Source organism: Triticum urartu, chromosome 3A (assembly GCF_056163025.1).
Source record: "Triticum urartu cultivar PI428250 chromosome 3A, HENAU_Tu73, whole genome shotgun sequence".
Lineage (NCBI taxonomy): Eukaryota > Viridiplantae > Streptophyta > Magnoliopsida > Poales > Poaceae > Triticum > Triticum urartu.
In genome coordinates this window covers 357,685,963-357,703,513 of record NC_141875.1, presented here as the reverse complement: position 1 = coordinate 357,703,513, position 17,551 = coordinate 357,685,963, and the positions used below count along the sequence as shown (strand labels likewise).

General features: G+C 41.0%; 2 protein-coding genes across 2 annotated transcripts; both read left to right on the top strand.

The window, feature by feature from the left end:
• The first annotated feature begins 6,992 nt into the window (after positions 1 to 6,992).
• On the top strand, positions 6,993 to 10,519 carry LOC125543846 (vesicle transport v-SNARE 13). The gene is made up of 5 exons (XM_048707328.2): positions 6,993 to 7,276; positions 7,377 to 7,435; positions 7,655 to 7,843; positions 8,701 to 8,871; positions 10,203 to 10,519. The coding sequence occupies exons 1-5, from the start codon at positions 7,183 to 7,185 to the stop codon at positions 10,353 to 10,355; spliced, it is 666 nt and encodes a 221-aa protein (XP_048563285.1). The 5' UTR covers positions 6,993 to 7,182; the 3' UTR covers positions 10,356 to 10,519.
• Positions 10,520 to 13,408: 2,889 nt separating this feature from the next.
• On the top strand, positions 13,409 to 17,335 carry LOC125543847 (uncharacterized). Its single transcript, XM_048707329.2, has 5 exons — positions 13,409 to 13,684; positions 13,794 to 13,901; positions 15,618 to 15,785; positions 16,833 to 16,943; positions 17,040 to 17,335. Exons 1-5 carry the CDS (start codon positions 13,583 to 13,585, stop codon positions 17,079 to 17,081), a joined length of 531 nt encoding a protein of 176 aa, XP_048563286.1. The 5' UTR covers positions 13,409 to 13,582; the 3' UTR covers positions 17,082 to 17,335.
• Positions 17,336 to 17,551: the final 216 nt, after the last annotated feature.

Genomic DNA, 17,551 nt, shown 5'->3' with positions numbered 1-17,551 from the left:
TGGTCATACACCCAATGAAAATGGTTCGTTGGATCTCGATCGTAGTGATACACATATTCATAATATTGAAACCAAAATATGCAAAGTTAATAATGATAGCGCAACTTATTTGTGGCACTGTCGTTTAGGTCATATCTGTGTAAAGCGCATGAAGAAAATCCATGCTGATGGGCTTTTGGAATCACTTGATTATGAATCAGTTGATACTTGCGAACCATGCCTCATGGGCAAGATGACTAAGACTCTGTTCTCCGGAACAATGGAGCGAGCAACAGATTTGTTGGAAATCATACATACTGATGTATGTGGTCCGATGAATATTGAGGCTCGCGACAGGTATCATTATTTTTCTGATCTTCACAGATGATTTGAGCAGATATGAGTATATCTACTTGATGAAACACAAGTCTAAAACATTTGAAAAGTTCAAAGAATTTCAGAGTGAAGTGGAGAATCATCGTAACAAAAATAAAAGTTTCTACGATATGATCACAGAAGTAAAATATTTGAGTTACGAGTTTGGCCCTCAGTTAAAACAATGTGAAATAGTTTCACTACTCACGCCACCTGGAACACCACAGTGTAATGGTGTGTCCAAACGTCATAACCGTACTTTATTAGATATAGTGCGATCTATGATATCTCTTACCGATCTACCACTATCGTTCTGGGGTTATGCATTAGAGATGGCTACATTCACATTAAATAGGGCACCATCTAAATCCGTGGAGATGACACCATATGAACTGTGGTTTGGCGAGAAACCTCAGCTGTCGTTTCTTAAAGTTTGGGACTGCGATGCTTATGTGAAAAAGTTTTCAACATGATAAGCTCGAACCCAAATCGGAGAAGTAAATCTTCGTAGGATACCCAAAAGAAACTGTTGGGTACACCTTCTATCACAGATCCGAAGGCAAGATATTCGTTGCTGAGAATGGATCCTTTCTAGAGAAGGAGTTTCTCTCGAAAGAAGTGAGTGGGAGGAAAATGGAACTTGATAAGGTAATTGTACCTTCTCCCGAATTGGAAAATAGTTCATCACAGAAATCAGTTCCAGTGATGTCTACACCAACAAGAGAGGAAGTTAATGATGATGATCATGAAACTTCAGATCGAGTTACTACAGAACTTCGTAAATCAACCAGAGTGAGATCCGCACCAGAGTGGTACGGTAATCCTGTTCTGGAGGTCATGTTACTTGACCATGACGAACTTGCGAACTATGAGGAAGCGATGATGAGCCCAGATTCCGCGAAATGGTTTGAGGCCATGAAATCTGAGATAAGATCCATGTATGAGAACAAAGTATGGACTTTGATTGACTTGCCCAATGATCGGCGAGTCATTGAGATTAAATGGATCTTCAAGAGAAAGACGGACGCTGATAGTAGTGTTACTATCTACAAAGCTAGAATTGTCGCAAAAGGTTTTCGACAAGTTCAAGGTGTTGACTACGATGAGAGTTTCTCACTCGTATCTATGCTTAAGTCTGTCCGAATCATGTTAGCAATTGCCGCATTTTATGAAATCTGGCAAATGGATAAACAAAACTGCATTCCTTAATGGATTTATTAAAGAAGAGTTGTATATGATGCAACCAGAAGGTTTTGTCAATCCTAAAGGTGCTAACAAAATACGCAAGCTCCAGCGATCCATCTATGGACTGGTGCAAGCATCTCGGAGTTGGAATATACGCTTTGATAAGTTGATCAAAGCATATAGTTTTATACAGACTTGTGGTGAAGTCTGTATTTACAAGAAAGTGAGTGGGAGCACTACAACATTTCTGATAAGTATATGGGAATGACATATTGTTGATCAGAGATAATGTAGAATTATTCTGCAAAGCATAAAGGAATGTTTGAAAGGAGTTTTTCAAAGAAAGACCTCGGTGAAGCTACTTACATATTGAGCATCAAGATCTATAGAGATAGATCAAGACGCTTGATAAGTTTTTCAATGAGTACATACCTTGACAAGATTTTGAAGTAGTTCAAAATGGAACAGTCAAAGAAGGAGTTTTTGCCTGTGTTACAAGGTGTGAAATTGAGTAAGACTCAAAACCCGACCACGGCAGAAGATAGAAAGAGAATGAAAGTCATTCCCTATGCCTTGGCCATAGGTTCTATAAAGTATGCCATGCTGTGTACCAGATCTATTGTATACCCTACACTGTTTTTGGCAAGGGAGTACAATAGTGATCTAGGAGTAGATCACTGGACAGCGGTCAAAATTATCCTTAGTGGAATAAGGATATGTTTCTCGATTATGGAGGTGACAAAAAGGTTCGTCGTAAAGGGTTACATCGATGCAAGTTTTGACACTAATCCAAATGTCTCTAAGTCTCAATCTGGATACATATTGAAAGTGGGAGCAATTAGCTAGAGTAGCTCCGTGTAGAGCATTGTTGACATAGAAATTTGCAAAATACTTACGGATCTGAATGTGGCAGACCCGTTGACTAAACTTCTCTCACAAGCAAAACATGATCACACCTTAGTACTCTTTGGGCGTTAATCACATAGCAATGTGAACTAGATTATTGAATCTAGTAAACCCTTTGGGTGTTGGTCACATAACGATGTGAACTATATATGGGTGTTAATCACATGGTGATGTGAACTATTGATATTAAATCACATGGCGATGTGAACTAGATTATTGACTCTAGTGCAAGTGGGAGACTGAAGGAAATATGCCCTAGAGGCAATAATAAAGTTATTATTTATTTCCTTATATCATGATAAATGTTTATTATTCATGCTAGAATTGTATTAACCGGAAACATGATACATGTGTGAATACATAGACAAACAGTATGTCACTAGTATGACTCTACTTGACTACCTGGTTGAATCAAAGATGGTTAAGTTTCCTAGCCATAGACATGAGTTGTCATTTGATTAACGGGATCACATCATTGGAGAATGATGTGATTGACTTGACCCATTCTGTTAGCATAGCACTTGATCGTTTAGTTTGTTGCTATTGCTTTCTTCATGACTTATACATGTTCCTATGACTATGAGATTATGCAACTCCAGTTTACCGGAGGAACACTTTGTGTGCTACCAAACGTCACAACGTAACTGGGTGATTATAAAGGTGCTCTATAGGTGTCTCCGAAGGTACTTGTTGGGTTGGCGTATTTCGAGATTAGGATTTGTCACTCCGATTGTCGGAGAGGTATCTCTGGGCCCTCTCGGTAATGCACATCACATAAGCCTTGCAAGCATTGCAACTAATAAGTTAGCTGCGGGATGATGTATTACGGAACGAGTAAAGAGACTTGCCAGTAACGAGATTGAACTAGGTATTGAGATACCGACGATCAAATCTCGGGCAAGTAACATATTGATGACAAAGGGAACAACGTATGTTGTTATGCGGTCTGACCGATAAAAGATCTTCGTAGAATATGTAGGAGCCAATATGAGCATCCAGGTTCCGCTATTGGTTATTGACCGGAGACGTGTCTCGGTCATGTCTACATTGTTCTCGAACCCGTAGGGTCCGCACGCTTAACGTTACGATGACAATTTCATTATGAGTTTATATATTTTGATGTACCGAAGGTTGTTCGGAGTCCCGAATATGATCACGGACATGACGAGGAGTCTCGAAATGGTCGAGACATAAAGATTGATATATTGGACGGCTATATTCGGACACCGGAAGTGTTTCGGGTGATTTCGGAGAAAACCGGAGTGCCGGAAGGGTTACCGGAACCCCCCGGGAAAGTATTGGGCCTTAGTGGGCCTGAGGGGAGAGAGAGGGCAGCGGCCCAGGAGGTGGCGCGCCCCTCCCATGGGGAGTCCGAATTGGACTAGGGAAGGGGGCGCGGCCCCTCTTTCCCTCTCCCTCTCCCTCTCTTTCCTTCCCCCTTCTCTCTTCCTAGTTGGACTAGGAAAGGGGAGTCCTACTCCTACTAGGAGGAGGACTCCCCCCTCCTTGGCGCGCCCCTAGGGCCGGCCGGCCTCTTCCCCTTGCTCCTTTATATACAGGGGCAGGGGGGCACCTCTAGACACACAAGTTGATCTTCGTGATCGTTCTCTTAGCCGTGTGCGGTGCCCCCCTCCACCATAATCCTCGATAATATTGTAGCGGTGCTTAGGCGAAGCCCTGCGACGGTAGAACATCAAGATCGTCACTACGCCGTCGTGCTGACGGAACTCTTCCCCGACACTTTGCTGGATCGGAGTCTGGGGATCGTCATCAAGCTGAACGTGTGCTAGAACTCAGAGGTGCCGTAGTTTCGGTGCTTGATCGGTCGGGCCGTGAAGACGTACGACTACATCAACCGCGTTGTGCTAACGCTTCCGCTTCCGGTCTACGAGGGTACGTAGACAACACTCTCCCCTCTCGTTGCTATGCATCACCATGATCTTGCGTGTGCGTAGGAATTTTTTTGAAATTACTACGTTCCCCAATAGGAAACCCTAGGGGTGGGGGGCGCCCCACTTGGCTTGGGGGGCAAGTCCCCCTTGGCCGCCGCCCCCCTTGGAGATCCCATCTCCTAGGGGCGGCGCCCCCCTAGGGGCCCTATATATGGTGGGGGAAGGGAGGGCAGCCGTACCCAAGTCCCTGGCGCCTCCCTCTCCCCTCGTAACACCCTCCCTCTCTCTCTCTCTCTCTCTCTCTCGTTGGAGCTTGGCGAAGCCCTGCCGAGATCACTGCTGCTTCCACCACCACGCCGTCGTGCTGCTGGATCTCCATCAACCTCTCCTTCCCCTTGCTGGATCAAGAAGGAGGAGATGTCTTCCCAACCGTACGTGTGTTGAACGCGGAGGTGCCGTCCGTTCGGTGCTCGGTCATCGGTGATTTGGATCACGACGAGTACGACTCCATCAACCCCGTTCTCTTGAACGCTTCCGCTCGCGATCTACAAGGGTGCACTCCCCTCTCCCTCGTTGCTAGATGACTCCATAGATTGATCTTGGTGATGCGTAGAAAATTTTAAAATTCTGCTACGTTCCCCAACAGTATCCACGTCAGAAATTTATATGGGTTCTATAGAGTTTTAACACTAAACATAGAGCAAAAAACGTACACATAAATTCTAGTTGTATTCCACTTCTTTTCATGGCTAACCTACGATCCAACTTGCATGTATGGAACATATATGAGAGGACAATATATAGAACATTTAAATCTTCAATGCACAAAATTTACTTAGGAGGTTTATTTAGAGTACGTGAATAGCCGATCACTTGTATAGCCGACCTGCATTGCTAAACCTTGAAGGGTCTTGATCTCCTTCTCTGATCAATCTTGACGCATCCTCCTTCTCACGATAATTCCGTTCGTTGACAAGCCTGATCCTCAGCTTTGATATAGGGCTTTTGAGAGCTAGATCAAAGATGTTGGAGGCTAAGCGTTTGGGCTTGAGAGGGGAATAAAGGGCCATGAGACATGTGAAAAAGGGTTTGGATGATGGCATACTAGTCTGCTACAACTAAACACACGATTTAGATAAATTAGTAGAATCGGACATAGTCCATAGCATAGTCAGGATTCTACAGTTTTGTACATGATTCTATGATTTGGATCCCGACTCAACATGGATTCTACCAGATGCAGATTCAGAGTAGGGCTTGGATCGCCATGCTTATGTAGGGTCGTGAAGTCGTAGGATAGTAGGAGTCGAATCAGGATTCTGATTACCTTATCGACGCCCTCAAATTTAGAGATGTCAAGTTTTGGTGGCTTGGCACTTAAGATGTTTCTCCTAACATTAGTGTTGTGTGCTCTTGCTCTTTGCACTTCTTGTCTATGAGCCTCTAGGCAATTCTTCCACAACAATTACTGCTCCAGTGTTTGGTCCCATGTTGTGTTGAGGTGTTGCTAACTCTGGCATGTTTGCTATGTGATTTGGATGTCTGTATGGCCCCTTAGGTGTACCATTCAAATTTAGTTATTTTCTCATTTCTTTATTGATGAGAACTGGTGAGCCAACAGTTGCAAGTCCTGGCCTTTTCTACTGCTACTTGAGCTGAAGGCAACTGTTTTGGATGGCCGGGAGGCACTGTGCTCCCCTGGGTAGAATGAGGTGTTTTTCTTCTTCTTCCTCCCCTGTTCGCTCTTCTTCAATCAGTTTTTCTAGGGTGACTTGGATTTTCTGAAATTCCTCTCGATACTAGCAAAATTCTTGTTAACAGTTTTTGTAAAATCATAGAACTCTTTCTTGTCTTCTCGATTTTGCCGCAGGGTCTTGATATCCAACTATAAAGATTCAAGTTCCAAAGACCAGGTGTCTTGTGTTTTTGTTGCCTTGGTCATCAAATCTAGGGGAGGGTTTAGCATCACAGGGAATGATGTACCTCGTCGAGGAAGAACACTTGGGTTGTGAAGGGCAGGATTTTGCACCGGTTTCCCGGCAACCATACCTCAACGACCAACTCCACTGCCGCCACGTCGACATCAGCGCCGCCCGTCACCGAAGAAAAGCACTGGAAGGGATGGCTGGGTGGGATTTGGCACTCAAGAATTGTTCTTCGGAAACCACTAACCTTTTTGATCCTGCTTCCGAACTGTCTACTGTCATCGTTAGCTTCCCTGCTTCACACTGCTGCCAAAAAACGGAATCCACATCTGATCTGGACTTTTGATTTGTCGCCTCCAAGGACTAAACCGAGCTATGTATACCAATTAACACGACCTAGCTACTTCTGTCAGTGTTTTGTGATTGAACTAGTAGAAAACACGGGAATTTAGGGATGAATTGTGATTGATTTCATTTCAGATCGAAGCAAAGAAAAACTAGGGTTTGCCAGCCGGAACACAGCGGTTTAAGGGCAAAGCCTAGATACATCTAAAATTGTCATCTTCCCTCTCGAATCCTCTCTTAAGTAGCTACAGAAAGATAAAAAGTAAGGAAAGCGACATGATGCAGACTTCCGGAGTTACAGTGCTCGCGGTTAAATTTAAACTACATGCGTTACATTGACGAGAGCCGTCCATTACGGAAGCGGTCTATGGGTAATTCAAAAAAAAAACCTATTGGTTCGACGAAAATGCGCTTTCGATTTTGATTTACGTAACCGGTTTCTCCTCTCGTCCTCACCAGTCTTCCTCCCCATTTCCCCTTCTTGTTCCTTCGTCCCGACTCTTCTTCCTCTAGCCTGATCGGAACGAGGAAGACTTTGAGGGGTTTTGGCCGGCCGGCGATCAGGCTCATCGACCATGACCGATGTATTCCAGGGCTACGAGCGCCAGTACTGCGAGATCTCGGCCTCCCTCTCCCGGAAATGCACCACCGCCGCCTCCCAGGAGGGAGGTATGTTGTGTCCAGGAATCGTCCTCCGATCTTATTTTCCCAAATATTTCTCGCCTCGAGTTTTCTAACGTTTTCTGGCTGTCTTTTGTACCGCGCGTAGAGAAACTGAAGCAGAAGGCCTCGGAGATCAAATCCGGCATCGATGGCGCCGAGGCACTGGTACCCTTCTTCTCTGTAACCAAACATATCTCAGTCCAAACAATTTTTCCGAGGAATTCGATTGATTTATGATATCTCAAGGGAGGGGTTTGTTTTTTGCAACGATCAGGAAACTGTTTACTGTATGAATCTACAAGATAGATTACCTTATGGTAATAGGTTAGTGATTGCGTAATTGTACATGTTGAGAAATGTCTGGATGTGGGTTTCCTTTTCTAGATAAGGAAGATGGATCTTGAAGCAAGGAACCTCCAGCCGAGCGTGAGGGCCGGGCAACTGGCGAAACTGAGAGAGTACAAGTCGGATCTTAACAATCTGAAGGGAGCGTTGAAGAGAATCACTGCTGGTAATGGCCAACAAGGGGCGAGAGAGGAGTTGCTGGAGTCAGGAATGGCAGATACGTTGGTGGTATGTTCCTTATTCTTAATTCATGAGTGGTTTCTTATTTGGAGGTGAGTTAAGTACTGTGATGCATTGAGTGTCTTTTATTACCCACATTTTACTGATTGTTGATGTCAGAAATGGGAAACTCTGATATATATTTGGTTGGTGCTTGTTTCATGTAATTCTCGACCAAAGTATAGCCCCAGACTACCAATCACTAGATAACTCAATCTACAGCTAAACCAGGTTGGCCGGTGACATAAAAATATGGAGGTTTCTTTTTCTTTAATACCCTATCAGATAATTTTGCATGGCCCAGATATTCTTTTAAATGCAAATATGCTACATATATTATACAAGTAGCATTTGATAATTTGGACCTCAACATTCAAGAGTCATACACTCACCGAAAAATCCTGCCACTCCTTACATAAGTACTTAGCATATTATAGATTGATATTTGTCATTCTGTCAGTCTGTCCATCTCAAAGAATTGTAATTCACAAATGTTGTCTGAAAGCATACTTTCTCAGTCCATCTGTTATGAATGTCTAGTTAAGTGATTTTTCTCTTTTTCTTTCTGAAGTAGTTAGAATTTCTAATATATGCACATGCTATAGTATATGCTGCCCAGATGATTCTGTGTGATACTCAGAAAAGTCTGAGAATATTGAATGCAGTCAACTAACATATCAAATTTGCTTCATTCATGTTTTTGTTGAAGTACGAGGTTACTGTGCTTCCTCCTGCATCTGCATCTTTAGCCACTAACCTTGCATTATTTCACATTTTAGTATTAACAGCTTATCCTTCGACATTGTCTATCAGTATTTTTTTTGTCCCATTAAAGTCCAATGATCTATTGATATTGCATCTTGCAGGTATCTGCTGATCAAAGGTCAAGATTGCTTAGGACAACGGAAAGGCAAAATCAGTCAACTGATAGGATCAGAGATAGCCATAGAACTATGCTGGAAACAGAAGAGCTTGGAGTCTCCATCATGCATGACTTGCATCAGCAGCGCCAGTCTCTTTTGCATGCTAATGATACGGCAAGTAACATTTCTGTTAATTCTCTCTATTTGTCAATTGCTTTGTTTCTGCGCATTATTCATTTTTCCATCACAAAGTATTTGTGGACCCCAAAATAATTCATAGTTTATGCAGGTTGCTTAATGCAAATCATGTTGAATAACTTACCATGTGTCGCCTCTGTGCCTTGATTGTATTGTACTCCTGCTGTCTTAAAATGTAAGACGTTTTTTAACACGTCAAAAAACGTCTTACATTTTGAGACGGAGGGAGTATATTACAAGGAGTATCATCTTCGTCTATAGTCAGTTTACAAGCAAATATCTGTGTGTAGATGGCTGTAAATAAACAGTTTACAGTTTACATATATATATGTATCTGTATGCTTTAAGCCTTTATATATATGTAAACTGTTTATTTACAAGTGCTAGAAGCAGAACCTACCTTACTTTATATATATATATATATATATATATATATATATATATATATATATATCTGTATGCTTTAAGCCTTTTTATATATGTAAACTGTTTATTTACAAGTGCTAGAAGCAGAACCTACCTTACTTTACAAGTCGATTACATCTACAGGTTGTTTACAGTATATATGTTGCTTGAATTTAACTGATTATTTGTTTTGTATTTCTTGTCATTTATGAACTTGATTTCTTCTTTTCATTCTTAAGTCTCCTTATTCATGCCTGATGGAGCAAGGAACCGAGGATCATGCACATTTTGGAAATTTGTGAATCACTGAATTCAAAAATATTTTTTGAGAAATGTCCAGAAAATACTTTAAGTCAAATTGAGCTTGATGAGCCACTCTATAATTTCTATTCATAAAATACTTGTATTGTCGCATTTGCCTACCCATAACTTTCCTCAATTCTGATATACCCACAAGGGATTGTTTGGATGGACATGTATCAGCTGAATGTTTTGTACAAGTAGCAAACGTAAACATTTTCTATTTGTGGGTTATCAAGGTCACTTTGGATTGTGGCAGTATTTTTGCAATCTGACCTGATATTTTTGTTTGATGCTAGTCTGCTAGATGTAGAGTTATCCTTTGGGCAAATCCTTGTATGTCGGAAAAACATAGGTTGCATCCTGATGCTTTACCTAGGTTCTTTTGTCCCTTGTTCCTAAGAGCCCTATGTTTTATTTGTGCCTTAGTGAACTTAACTTCTGTAGTGGTATTCAATCATAACAATCAAACACCTACAGTACACATGTTTGTAAGATCACTCAACTGTCATGATACAAAATGTAAGTTGTATTATATATTTGAGCTGCTAGTGTCTTGTGTTTTCTAACCTACTTATTTGCAATCTTGATTGGCTTTTCAGTTGCATGACGTGGATGACAACGTTGGCAAGAGCAGAAAGATCATGGGGACCATGGTGAGAAGGATGGATAGGAACAAGTGGATTATCGGCTTGCTGATAGCTCTTCTTGTTTTAGCGATCCTAGTAGTCCTGTATTTCAAGTTTGTGCACTGAGTGATTCCTTGCCATTACCATATGACTGCAGTTTTCTATGCCAACTACATTTACATTTTTAGTGTGTTTCACACTTTTCATGTCATTTTTTGTTTGGTTTTGCAGAACCATTTAATGTGGCCGTGTTTGTTGTTTTTCCTATAAAAAAATGTTAGATGATTTGACATCTTTGTAGATAAAGCAGATGTTTATTACGGATATACACAATTCATGAGCAGTTTGGATTTTGAATTTAAAGTAGTTACATTGTCAGAACTCAGAGGGTGAAAGGAAAGCTGAGTAACGGAGTTGAATTTTTCTATTTATCTCCCACAAATAAGGGTCTCTTTGATTCACAGGATTCTGAAAACTTGGGAATAGGAAAAACATAGGATTGGAATGTCATGCTCATCTCCATTCTATAGGATTTTGGGTTGTTTGGTTGCATCATAGGAAAAACAAAGGATTTTCTCAAAGAGGTTTGAGTGGATGTTAGAAATCCTGTGGGAAGTAGTACAAAGAAATCCTTAGGAAAAATCCCCGTAGGATTCAATCCTTTGAATCAAACAGCCAACATAGGAAAAAAAATTCTAAGGATTATGATCCTCCAAAATTCCTATGTAAATCCTTTGAATCAAAGGAGCCCTAAATTTTTGTTTGTCAAGTGTAGTTTGGTTCGATTGGTTCAAAATTTCCACAGCCCCTTTTTGAGAATAAAACATTTTACAGCGATGGACTATGAGCTGTTTGTAACTTTGTATGGTGCTCCACACTTCACATGACTGTTTTTGACAACAATCTCCAAAACACAAGGGTTCAAGATATTGCACCAATACCCCCCCCCCCCCCCCCCCCCCCCTCCTCCTTTTTGGAGGATTGTTGGCCAATGATTGTGCGAACAAGTAAGTAATAGAAGATTATCCGAAGATAAAGTATGCTCCCCCTGAATGTATGCATCTTAGTGAAGGTTTTGATAAACTGAAGTCCTGCAATGTTAGAAGACAACGGGGCGAAATAAATCTTTGAAAGAGTGGCATTGAGATACGATTCGAATCAAGAGGATCGATCAAAGCACTCAGTGAAATCTGAGATATTTCCTGCGAAACAGAGTCTTTGAAAAAGATTTGTTTTTAGAGTACAAAGACTTTGAAATGATTTGTCGCGAAAATAAGGCGTGAAGTATTTCTTAGATCATAGTTTTCAGCATTGCTTCTAAATTATTCTCTCCTACAAGACAGATTGTTGAAGAACAATATGGTAGCAAGAGAAGCGAAATAATTCAGGGCGACTTAGATTCATTTTTGAAGGTTTTTCTCGTGCATGTCAGAATTGACGAATCAGATCAAAGCAAGAGAAAAACGAGACATTTCAGAGCGTGAATCCAAAGTGTTTCAGAGTGTGTTGTTGTGCTTTTCTTCAGAAAAGCAATGTTCTCAGACGAAATTGCGTAGGAGCACTTGACGACGATGCCTACTAAAATCATACCCGCCCACTTGCCTCGGGATCAGCAGACACTATATTAGCCTCTCTGTATTGCCTTCAGTTATTGCCCATATCTCCGTCGTCTCGTATATAATCATGGCGTTATTCTCAGAGGATTTTGTACCATCGCCCAACCACCCGTACTATTTTCAATGCAGAGACGCTCCTGCTTGTTGTACTGTTCTTTTGCTCAAAGGTCGCCTGAAAGTCTGAAGCTGATGATGCTGCCGCCGACGGTGCCGGAAAGATTTTCAGTACTATGTAATTTTTATTCCCAAGTAACTAATCTGAGTTTTGCCTCAGGATTACCAGTACTACTATGTATTTTTTTATTTCAAATCACCTGGTCGTCCCCAGGATCGTGTTAGGCTCATGATTATTAGTACTATGTAATTCCAAGAGCATGCTCTTTATGGTTAATCTTAGTTTGTATTTGTGCTCATCCGTCCACTAATCCAATAAGGAATTATGCACTAGCATTCAATAAACACAAGTTATACTACAGCTTGATTCTCATAATGCGCGGTAATTTTTCTCTTTCTACCGCACTATATACTTTCTTCCCATACAACACATTTTCACCCATTAGCCATTTACCCCATCCACAGTTACACGCATCAGTCAATGACACGTCAAAAAGTCGCTTCTCATGTCAGCATTCAATGGCTGCGTATAGAGCTTTTTCTCTTGGGGGAGGACATATCCAGTGCTCTTAACACTTTCATGCTTCCATGCTCCAATGTCTAAAATGATAATTTTAAATATCTCACAAAATTCCAAAAAAAATTGGTGGTTGTTCACAAGATTATCTAAAAATTTCAAATCCAAAATCGAAATATACAATGAGAAAACGAAAAGAGAAACTTCATGTGAATAGTGCCATTTTAGCTTTTGTCTTCTTGTGACACTATTCATGTTTAGTTTTTCTTTTTTTATTTCTCAGTGTATATTTCGCGTTTGGATATGAAATTTTCAGAGGATGTAGACTTATGTCTTGTGAACATTCACAACTTTTTTCAGAATTTTTTGAAACACTTATAATTATTATTTTAAAAATTGGAGCATGGAAGCATGTAGTTGTTGGCAGCACAGGATATTTAACCCTATGCATGTTGCTTGAGAAACAATACTCTCTGGCGAGCCTAATCTATTGTCGCCAAACAGGCATGCACTGTGCCAACCAACACTGGACGGGTGTATTAAACAACAACAATTCATTTCATCTAATTGTGCACGTTCATCAGTACCACATGCGGTACTATAAAGTTCAACGACCTGACTAAAAAATCGAAAGACTTTGAGAAAAGCAAAGGCGAATGAAAAAGTATGGCAACTTTTTTTTGATGCCAATTTTAGTTGTAGAAAATGTCAGGGGCGGAGTGCTTCATGCCACACGTGTGACACTTATCATTTGGGATGATTTATTTATTTTAATTAACTCAAAAATAAACCAGAACGGAGGTGTAATGCAAAATCCAGGGGCATTCCTAAACGGCGAGAGGCGCCCCCCGCAAAAAAAAAACGGCGAGAGGCGCAGAGCGACCGAACATATTCTTCCCATTCGCCAAAAAAAAAAAAACACATATTCCTCCCCCGTCCCCTTCTCCCCCAGAGCGAAGGCAAAGCGAACACACAAACCCAAACCCACCCACCTCTCCTCTCAAGCCTTCGTCTGCCACCGACGCGACCCAAAAACCCCAAGCCCCCAACCCTAGCAAGTACTGAAAGAGGAGGAGGCGGCGGCAACCCCGTCGACCGGAGGGGAGATGGTGTTCTTCGCGCTGCTCGTGGGGGCAGAGCTCGACGGCCTCACCAACCTGCAGCCCCGCGGCGGCTGCGACGACCCCAGCTACCCTTACTACTTCAAGGTTCGCTTCCTGACTCCGCCTACTCTCTGATCGCTTTCCTTACGCCACATCTCTCCCCGATTCGGATGATTCTGACGGCGATTGCGTATCTGCGTCGGATCGATCGCAGCTGCGGTGCGAGAGCTGCGGGGAGACGAGCGCCAAGACCACCTGCGTCTCCCTCGACGAGGTCGTCCAACTGCCCACCGGCAAAGGCACCGCCAATCTCCTCCAGAAGGTGCCACCTTCTGTCACCGCATGCCTCCTCTGGACTCATTCATATGCGCCCTTTAGCTTTCTGTCTGTGGGAAATACTTTTTGTGTCATCGATGAGACTGGAAATGCGGGTTTCTGCATTGATAGGATCGGTCGGCTTGGTCCTGTGTTGTGTGTACTGTTCGCAGAATAGGGTTGAAATTTCCGTGTGGGATTTGGTAGTCTGTTCTCTGTTTTACCCCGTTTGATGCCAGGTGTCATTAATACGGGGATTGAACTGTTTTTTTAACCAAAATGGGGATCGAATTGTGTGGTGGAGGATCAGTTTGTGTTCGAAGTTAAGAACATAGGTGTGTCATCTTCTACGATTGGCATACATGTCCAGGAATCTTGTTACTGTGTGACGTTGGGTTAAGCTCTTCTAAGTCTATGCTATTGTGTGGTGATAATTTTGGTTTCATGTGATTTTGCAAGTGAAGTCCAAACAAATTATATATATAATATGTGTTCTGTCTGCTTGTTTATGTGGTAATAGTTTAAATTATCTTATGAGGTCTTCAACGACGCATATAGCATGTTCATATTGTGATTTGGATTTTAACAAAAGGATGCCCATCTTTTGGATGAAACAAATCCAAGGTGGACCGATGGCATCAAGCTGTCATTTTGACTTATTTTGGAGGACCTGTTTACTTTGCTTATGCTAGAGAACTTTGACTGTCTTGTAACTCTTGTTTCTAGCCTGCAACACTGCATGTGTTGTCTGAGGCTTTGTTATTGCTGGCACTGTTTCTGCCACTCCTTTTTTTTTTGAATAATGAGTACTGAACAATTGAACACAGGGTGATCTTATTTTGTTTTTTATTTTCTTAATGGAAGTTTAGTTTTCAAGCTGATATCTTTATTTAAACAGCAGGGACATAATATATTTGCTTACAGTACCAACTGCTTACAATTCTCCATTGCTATCACTAAACGTGTCTGGGATAGACAGATTTACTTGATTTCTGTGGGTAATGGGTATTATTAATATATGGTTTCCTTTTGTTTGTTTATTATGGACCTTCATTGAACCAGTTATTTAGTGGATAAACATAGGTCTCTCCCGGTTGGCTAGAATTGACATTAGGAACCATCAGGACGTTTTAAAAGCAGACAGCTAGCTCACTGTCCTTCAGTCTTTGATCCAAAGAGAGTACTCCCTCCGATCCATATTACTTTATGCAGCTTTAGTACAACTTTATGTGCTAAGTGATTTAAAAGGACACACTATGCATCTCAAAGACCCTAGGGCAATGAGCTTCACCAAATATAAAGGATTTCAAACTGCTGGTAGAACACCCTTCTCTTTGGTGTCATTACACCTGCACCTTGCTAGAGAAGTACTTATATTGTGCTTCAGTGTTGCAAGATCTCATTACTCTGTTGCACATTTGTTTTGTTGGAAGCTTCAGCATCTCTTATTTTTGACTTTTAAGGGACTTCATAGGATCCATAATACTACTTTGTCAAATAGGCACTTCTATTGCAAACCATTTTATGATTTATATAATTTAAATCTAAATGTTTTATTAGCTGATGGTAGATTATATTGCTTAGTGACTTTTGAAAGGCCCCTGCCTGTGTTTTCCCTAGATCTTTCCAGGGAATGTGTACAGGAGCAAAAAATTTCCTCCAGTACATACTTTTGTGATGTCGTTATATGTCTTATCAGTACGGTGTTCTGGTTTTCTTTCAGTGCAAGTTATGTTCGAGGGAGGGATCAGTTGTGATGATTCCTGGGCAGGGAACACCACTGACTGCTGAGCAGAGCCAGAAAGGAGAGATGACTTGTTTGATGGTCTTTGAATGCAGAGGCTATGAACCTATTGAGTTTGCTTTTGGTAATGGCTGGAAGGCTGAATCTGTAAGTATTTATTGATCTTTCACCACATCCACGAGTATTCACATTATAAAAGAATGTGCTGGATTTTTGTTTGCAGTCAGCTTACTATATTGATTTGTAACTACTCCCTCCGTTCCAAATTACTTGACCCATATTTATCTAGACACGGATGTATCTAGACACTAAACAAGTATAGATACATCCATATTTAGACAAATTCAAGTCAACTAATTTGGAACGGAGGGAGTAGTAATTAATCTTGCCCAGACAATTTATGTGCTAGAAGCCTAGAACTGAGCTCTAATATTGCATTTGTTCAATGCGAGCTTGACTCATTGGTTTCACTGTTATATACCTGCTGATGAATTCATGGTTGCTTCTATGTATTATTGGTTTTTGCATCATTTTGCTTATGAATTAATATCATGTGTGTCATTGAACAAAAAAGAACTAATATAATGTGTTTACATTACAATGATACCTCTGTTTATATTGCATCTGAGAACACAGATATTCCTACTAGTTTATTCATTGCCTGTCTTCTTTTCCATGAACAGAAAACAATATGCCTTGTTTTTTGACAAACAAATCTGTGATTTCTGTATGTGTTCTTCCTGGGCTCTTTCAAAATGTGTGTTTCTTCATCCCACATAGTATATTTAAGAGAAACTAATTAAGTTCTTCTATGCTCCACCCAAATCGAAAGGCACAACTTGTAATCAAACTAAGAGCTTGAGTTGCAGTTACCCAGTACCACTACCCTTATGTACTGCAGATATGTGGATTTTAGTTTATCAAATGAAGCAAGCATTGCTTGATAGCTACTCCCTCCATTCCTAAATATAAGTCTTTTTAGAGATTTCACTACAAACTACATACGGATGTATACAGACATCTTTTAGAGTGTGGGTTCACTCATTTTGCTCTGTATGTAGTCCATAGTGGAATCTCTAGAAAGACTTATATTTAGGAACGGAGGAAGTATATTTGAGAATCTATGTGTTCACTCTTGCAGCATGATGCTTGTTATGGTTTATTGGTGTTCTAATAATCTCCCTCTTCTTTAAGGTACATGGGACACCATTTGACATTGATCTTTCCGAAGGAGAGTTTGATGAGTATGATGAGAAGGGAGAGTGCCCTGTTGCTCTATCCAAGCTGCAGTCAACATTCAAAGTGGTATAGAAACACTCATTTGCTAAACTACCAGAGGTTAATTTAGCTGGAAAGTGTATCAATCAATTCTTGACATATTTGTACACGATGAATTCACAGGTGAAGAAGCAGGGTTTTCATGGGAAGACCAGATATGTCTAAGATCCAGTTTCTCTTGGGCTCTTCAAGCATTGGAGTCAGAGATGTATAAAGCGCATCTACAAGGTCGAATCCTCGATGTTGATTTTGTATTCGAACTAAGTTCGTGCCCATGATTAGGTGGATTTGCCATGAATTTGGTTAAGCTTGCAGTGATGTGGCCTCCTGTTTGGAAAAAAATGAATATTCTGCCTATCAGTGGTTTCAAACTTAGATCTATGGCTCTACCATATCAATCATAAAATTATGCCACTCTAGATTTTGCCGATTTTTCTTATGCCACTCTAGATTTTGACATTTCACTTTTGCCACTCTTAGATTTTGACAATTATCACAATTGCCATTCTGTGGCAAAAGCAAAATAATTTTATTTCATTTTTGCCACTCTTAGCTTTTGACAATTATCACAATTGCCACTCTCAACATTTTGCTTTTGCCACGGGAATGGCAATTGTGATAATTGTCAAAAACTA